This window comes from Eleutherodactylus coqui, chromosome 2, assembly GCF_035609145.1.
Source record: "Eleutherodactylus coqui strain aEleCoq1 chromosome 2, aEleCoq1.hap1, whole genome shotgun sequence".
Lineage (NCBI taxonomy): Eukaryota > Metazoa > Chordata > Amphibia > Anura > Eleutherodactylidae > Eleutherodactylus > Eleutherodactylus coqui.
Genome location: NC_089838.1, coordinates 337,669,514 through 337,677,104, shown reverse-complemented (window position 1 = coordinate 337,677,104; position 7,591 = coordinate 337,669,514). Strand labels below are relative to the sequence as shown.

General features: G+C 39.7%; 1 protein-coding gene across 1 annotated transcript; it reads right to left on the bottom strand.

Annotated features, from left to right (window-relative positions):
• Positions 1-3,322: 3,322 nt before the first annotated feature.
• LOC136610435 (olfactory receptor 6B1-like) lies at positions 3,323-4,294 on the bottom strand. Its single transcript, XM_066589664.1, has one exon. It carries the CDS (start codon positions 4,292-4,294, stop codon positions 3,323-3,325), a length of 972 nt encoding a protein of 323 aa, XP_066445761.1.
• Between the last annotated feature and the right edge of the window lie 3,297 nt (positions 4,295-7,591).

Genomic DNA, 7,591 nt, shown 5'->3' with positions numbered 1-7,591 from the left:
CACTATCTGTAATACTTAATTTACAAAAAGCCCTGGGAACTCTCGCCTTCCTGCAGTTCTAGGAGCAGCTTGTTGAGCGACTTTTGTGTGAGACCGCCGCACCTCCGTAAGCTTATGAAGCCTCACAGAGGGCCACTTTTTATAACCCAATCCTGCTGTTGAGGTCAAGAAATACCCCCCAAAAAGCATAAGAGGAGGGGGTATCCCTGGTTTTATTGCCCCAATGTGCCCATCCCAACCAGGCCTCCATAATTACCCCTGTCTTCGGAAATGCCACACATTTTACATTATTACTTTTATCTAAGATTTTAGGAATGCCAAAAAGGGTGCAGAGGGGGGGGGGGGATTATTTTTAGAGAGTCAATTCTTTTTCCACACAATTGGGCAATGCAGCCTGGAATTTATTCAGTTGTGCCCTGCAATTCAACGGGTGTTCCCTCCATTATGGGCCTAGCCATGTGTCCTATAAGTAGATTAGGGCCACAACGGGAATGTTTCTGAACATGGGGAGAACAGGGGTATCAATTTTTGGGTGAATGTCTTCATTCGTATGTACACTGTACAAAAAAAACCCTGTTTTTAAATTGACACAATTGCCAAAAAAATTAAAATCGTAATTTTTCCTTCTGTTTTACTTAGATTCATTCAAATACTGTGGGGTCAAAATATGCAGTGCACCCCTAGATGAATTCGTTAAGGGGTCAAGTTTTCAAAATGGGATCACTTTTGGGGGGTTTTGTGTCGTTTCGGCCTTTCAAGGGCTCTACAAGTGGGCAATGGGGCCCAAATCCCCTTCATGCTAAATTTCTGTTCTTAAAGCCACCGACTACTCCTTTCATTTTGGGCCCCGTTGTGCATACGGACATAATATTAGGGCCATAATGGGTACGTTTCTGAACACAGGACAAACAGGGAGATCCATTTTGAGGTGTCAATTTTCATTTTCATGTGCACTATAGAAAAAAATGTCTTTAAAATGACACATTTGCAAAAATATGAAATGTTTTTTTGTTTTTCTTCTAAATTACATTGCATTCGTGAAAAAAACTGTGGGGTAAAAATACTCCTGCCCCCCCCCTCAGTTAATGCATTAAAGGGTGTAGTTTATAATGGGGTCATTTGTGAGAGTATCTATCATTCTGACTCCTATGAGCCTTTACAATCTTGGCTTGGTGCAGTAAAACAAAATGTTAAATTTGTACGTCCCCTAAATGGTTTGAAAAACATGAAAGTTTTTGAAATGTGCATTCCGAATAAAGTAAACAGATATATATATATATATTAGCAATAAATATACACAAATTCTATTGGTCTATTTTTACAACCTAAATGAAATACAATATGTGGCGAAAAAAAACCAAACATGTCAGAATCACTTGGATATACAAAGCCTTTTTGGAGTTATGCCATGTTAAGTGACACATATCAGATTTTCAAACTTTGGCTCCGTCACTAAGGGGTTAAACAGTTTTTCTGGAACTAGGATATTTATGACCCATAGCCAGGATCAACAGATCAATATCAGATCATTGGATGTAAACGAGAAGCCCTAACAATCTGCTGTTTGAAAAGGCCAAGGAGCTTGGTGAGTGCCACAGTCTCTTTACTACCAACCACACATAGCACTGTACATTTTGTAGCGTTGGTGCCTGATATAGCAAGTCAATCCCAGCTACCTGAATGGAACTGAGCTGCTGAAAGAATGTCACTGGCCTTAGAAGAGGCTGAGGCCCTCACATGACTTCTTTAAACAGGTGATTGATGGGGATGCCAAGCAATAGAATCCCACCATTTGGTTATTGAGGACCGATCATACAGATATGTCATCATTATTTAGGTTACAGTAAACCTCTAAAATATTCTCTTTATTTTTTCCAATTAATACACTTTACTATTAGCTTTAAATTGTAATGCATTAGTAGATCTTTATACTCCTAACATTTTCTAATGATCCCAGGATACTTTTAGGGCATCTTCACACTTTTTTATGCATGGAGAGTTTTGTAGGCCACATTTTAATTTTAGTATGAATGGCAACCTGAGTTCATAGGAGGGCCCTGGATTTTAATCCCACAGCATTGTAAAAGTGTGGTAAGCGTTTAAAGTTTTTGCTTTTGAAATCAAGCAGGTCAGGTAAGGTTCTCAGCTGTCACACACAGCCGAGGACCTGAAGAATAAGACAGGCATTTTTTAACTGCTTCTGCCTTCACTTTTAGAGTGCTACATAGTGTTCAATGGACGCTATGTAAGGAATGCTGGAAACAGCAATACCATTTCCTGCATGGGACCCAGTGATTACGTAATTGCTACCCCTGGTATGGGATATGTTCATCCAGTTCAGCTTTTTCACCCCAATGTTGATCCAGAGGGAGGCAAAAACCCCAATAAGGTAGAAGCCAATTTTCCTCATTTAAGGGAAAAAATCCTTCCCAACTTCAAGTCTGGCAATCAGAATAATCCCTGAATCAAAAACCCTTCTGAAGTAATTAATGACTGTACCATGCAATATTGTAATACTCAAGAAAGGTGTTCAGACCACTCTAAAGCACTTTTATTCCATTCACCATGACCATGTACTCAGGCAGTGAGCTCCATAGTCTCAATGCTCTTACAGGAAAGAATCCCCTTCTACGTCAGTGTAGAAACCTTCTTGTTACAGTCACAGTCCTTGGTGTAAATAGGCCATGGGAAAGATCTCTGTATTGTCCCCTAATATTTTATACATTGGTCACCCCTCAATCGTCTTTTTTTTTCTAAACTTAACAAGCACAATTTTACTGCAAAACCAACTTTAACTACTACTACTGAACTCCCTAGATCTGTGTGGATTTATTTATAGACTCTGGTTCCTCCCATGAGCATAGAGCTCAGGGGCTAGACATGACCATTAGATTGCATAGTTAATAGGCAGACAGTCTGATTCAGGAGGTTTGGGGCTTTATGGTTCTCCAATCACCAACCACATTTTAGTAATATATACAGTATATTTAAGGTAACATAACTATATTCATGGTGTATGTAGTGATAACTTCAGGTTGATAAGCAATCATGGTGTCGACATTGTGAAAAATGTGTATGTCAAAAGGCAAATGATGTTGAGAAGTGACAATACTTTCAGCTTTTTGGGGAAAGTAGTTTTTTTAGAAGAAAAATAGGAGCCTTTAGAACTTGAATACATCACTACCCAAACAGCACAAACCAAAATATTTTGTATGTAAACATTTTTTATTTGGTTTCCCATTAAGATCTCTGTGTATATATCCCAACAGAGCATGGTCCGCTGTCATTGTGTGGATACATGCTAAACATTGTTTTTTGTTTTTTATGTAGAACTGAAGTAAATAATAGATTTATGGATCTGCACCTGTAGCGCTTTCTTAATGTCTTTATTTCTAAAAGTATAAATAATGGGGTTGATTAGAGGGGTGAAAACTGTATATAGGAGTGATAAGATTTTACTGATGGTTGATGTTTGCCCTCTTGTTGGGAACACATAAACACTGAAGAGGGTCCAATAGAAAATGGAAACTACTATAAGGTGGGAGCTACAGGTGGAGAAGGCCTTATGTCTACCGCTACTGGATGAGATCCTTAAGATGTTGACTATAATATTGGTATAAGATGTTACTATTATTATACTTGGAATTATAACTAACACTAAACTTAGGAAAGAGACTTCCAGTTGAACAATGGAGGTATCTGAACAGGAAAGATCTAGTAAGGGAACGAGATCACAGAATAAATGGTCAATATTATTAGGACCACAGAATGTCTGCATCGATGTTGTTAATATTCCAATCCATATAATAGAAAAACCAACTGCCCAAGAGGCAATGGCCAATTTCAGACAGTTTCCATTTGTCATTAAAGAGATGTAATGGAGGGGATTACAGATGGCCATATATCTGTCATATGACATCACTGTGAGAAGAAGACACTCAGATGCTTCTGAGGCACTAAACAAATACAGTTGTATGATACAGTTAGAGAAAGTAATGGCCCCTCCATTATTCAGAAGGATGTGGAGCATGTTGGGGGTAATATCTGTGGTTAATAAGATGTCATTGACAAACAGTTGTGAAATGAAGAAGTACATTGGAGTGTGGAGATTCTTGCTGGTGGACACCAAGGTGATTAACAAGGTGTTCACAGAAACTGTCCAACAATAAATCATAAGGAGCAAACAAAACATTACAAGTCTTACATTCTGGCTGCCTTGGAATCCTATAAGAAAAAATTCTGTGACAACAGTTCGATTGTTTCCCTGAATTTTAGAGATAGAAAGGGTTAACATTGTTAAATATAAACAACAAATGAAATGCTGCTATTATAACACATCATTCAGAAACTCCTATAGACTATAATTATGGAGCCAAAGCACTGGAGTCTTGTCATATTAGCAAATAAGGTACATAAAGAATAGAAATAGGACAAGCACCTGATGTGTAGGGCTGGGATTTATTTGTGGAAGCCATAAGATAAACATTGTAGTCATCTTTTGAGGTTGTGTACTGCACAGCTTTCTATACACATGGTAGATAGATATGTCTAGCCATTGCTGATGGTGGTTCTCCTACTTGGACATGAATTTCCCGGTGATGCCCAATCGGTGTAGAAGGAGACCACTGTGACTATCGGCGCATGCTGAATAAAACACTCAAGGTCCGGTGGGTATAAGTAAGTCTTTTTTTATTTCATGTACACAAACATCAAATACTGGTTTCAGACCTGGATAATTTTCTATTTAGTGTAATATTTTAATCCTTTCCTTAATGGAGAGGGAAATGCCAACAACCTGATTATAGCTAAGAGCTTGGGAACAAATCATGTATTATACATATCTGATGAAGGACCTTGTCAGGGTTCAAAATGTGTAGTTGGAAGAACGAAGATCTGGTGTGCTGGCTGAACTCTCCAATTAAAAGTCGCCCTACCAGACTGCTAATAGGCTTTCCTACCAATTAGCTATCCTGTCTATTGGGTACATAAATGTCCTCCATTAAACCTGTTATGTACCCACTCCAGATGAAATGTGTTTCAATAAAGGAGAACTTGGATTCTATATTTATTTGCCTTACAGCTTGTTCTCGGATAGTTGCTCTAGCAAACCAGATCTTCCATATATTTGTCTGACGTGGGAGTTTCCACCTGCTTTTTTTTTCATCCGCCTTAAGGCCTTAAATTTTGGGCCTATGTCTGGGACCCAGGCCTCTGTCGCTATTTGGATTTGCTCCACCCCTCTTGTTATCTTGTTACTTATTTTAATCTTTAAAATATGTAGTTGCCTTTGTTTATGAAATAAAGAAGAATGCTTGATTTTATACCCAGCGTACCCTGAGTGTTTCATCTGGCAAATGTTGATATCCACAGCGGTCTCCAACTACATCCATTCCATGCATTCCTTAGAATAAAGGACCACCAAGCTAAAGATTCAGCTCTTTGCAGAATTATGAATTTTTATGAGCATAATAAGATACAGTAATTTATTATCTACTAGTATTTTTTAAAAAGAACCCAGTAGGAGAGCAATTTCCATTTAATTTGCAAAATCAATTGCCACTGCTAATGAGAATTTTAGTAAATAAACCTAATTAAAAAAAAAATGAATAAAATTTCCACACTATTCTGTTAATCAGCCAACTTCTCCAAGAAAGTTGGACAGGCACTTCCGGATTGTGATTTCTCATGTCACCCCAGCATTTTCATATGTCTACTTCCACTCTCAGGGCAACATGAGTTGAGCGTTTTTTGGGGCGCACCTATGTGCGCAAAATAAAGCAGGTCTGTTAGAACCATTGGTTTCCTATGAAGTAGTCACATGTCCATTTTTTAGAGGCCCAAAATACTCGCACCTGCAAAAAATATGACATATAGAATGCGCGCCTGTAAGGTCCGTGCTGCGTGTAAAGATAGAACCGAACTCTGTTTAGCAATGAGCTGTGCATAAGTTTCCATTGACTCCTATGGGACACATAGCACGCACCTCCGGCTCGGTGAACATGCCCATAGTCTACAGTGTGTTTTCAATTTTTAGAGGGAAGGGGGATTTAGGTGTGCTTGCTAGCATCCTCTAAAAACCGTTGCGCCTGCATCAAAGGCTCCACTCTGTCGGGTCGTGATGGTAACAATTAATCTGTTTTTAGATGCAGGGTGGTTGAGCTGCGTTTTTCTGTGGCTGAGAGGCGGTTTCATTCATTTTGCAAATGTTGATGACACCGATTTTCTATTTAGACTTTATAAATTAATCATTAGTGTAATACTGTGTACTTACTCTTTGCGATTCAAATCAAGTGCACTTACGTGACCTCTCTGGGCAATATCCAACAGTCTCCCTGACCAATTTACTGCTTGTCTTTCAGAAGCAGCCTACGCCATTCTCTCACTTTGCATATATGAAACTTAGACCTTCCTCATTCCAAATGTGCTATCTTGCTGCCGTTTAACAATCATGTCAAATTAATTTTGTGCCCAGCTTTGCCTCTTGCCCGCCCACTTTATAAACCTCATTGACGCGCGGGGGAGTTGCGGCTAACATTTATATAATAGTGTTTTCAGAGTCTACTTGTTCTTGCTATTCAAGATTAACAAAATGGCACTAATTGCAGCGGTAGAAAATCGCCCAATGCTGTGGGACATCCGCCGCAGCGGTTATATAGATATGGGCCGGAAGGGCCAGTTGTGGGAGGAGGTGGCCCGATTGGCCTACAGGCGGCGCTGGCAGTTCTTCACTCCAACCAGCCAGCGGGCTAATGGTGGGGTTTTTTTGGACTTATTAAATGGACAGGATCTCGTTTCCTTTGTGCTAATGCTCGATACTTATATCAGCTAATCACTTGTGCTGCGGCACATTTTGTTCAAAATGTAATTTGTGTGGCTGAATTTGGCCGCTTTGTGCATGCACTCCGTGGCCCCTGTATATGTGCCTTGCTACTGTATTCTGTTTCTTTAAAAGCCTACTGCCCTATAGCACCTGCATGCCATTGCAATTGGTTACCTCCTCCCCTTTTTAGGTCTTTCTTTGATATCTCATGTTCTTTTGACACACTGTTTTATTGTACTTGATGTTTCTCGTTTGTAAGTGTTTTTCTTTTAGGTGTTATGGCCCAAATCTTCTACCCTATCGTCATGGCGGTCAATTAGTGACTATTATTGGAGTGAGCTAGCCCGACAAGCCCGGTCTGGCATGTCCTTCAGCCAGCCTTTGCGATACAAATTCACATATCTGCTTGGTTTCCCGAGGCCCGTGCTGGAGCAAAGCCTGTAAGTATAGGCATTACTTGTGCACTTATGGGAAAGTGGTGGGGTGGCCTTGAAATACACTTGTTAGTTGGCCAATGCTAATGTGTGTATCATACAATCTCTAGCAGTGTTCTTATCCACTTTGGAGAGCCTTTTCTAAAAATGGCTTTGATTGCTTAGGTACACCTTTTGCTATGGCGCAATTAGCCAATCAGTGTGTGCAGTCCTTGACTTAACTCACCAGCATAATTGTGCTTTGGGTGGCATTGCAACTGGCCTCTGCTTAATGTTGGCAATTGTCTGATACTCTTCATTTCCCTCATCAAAATGCTATACCTGTTATGTTGGGCGC

Excerpts from the sequence above, each read along its gene's own strand:
- LOC136610435 (XM_066589664.1), bottom strand. The coding sequence starts at position 4,294 with ATGTTAACCCTTTCTATCTCTAAAATTCAGGGAAACAATCGAACTGTT.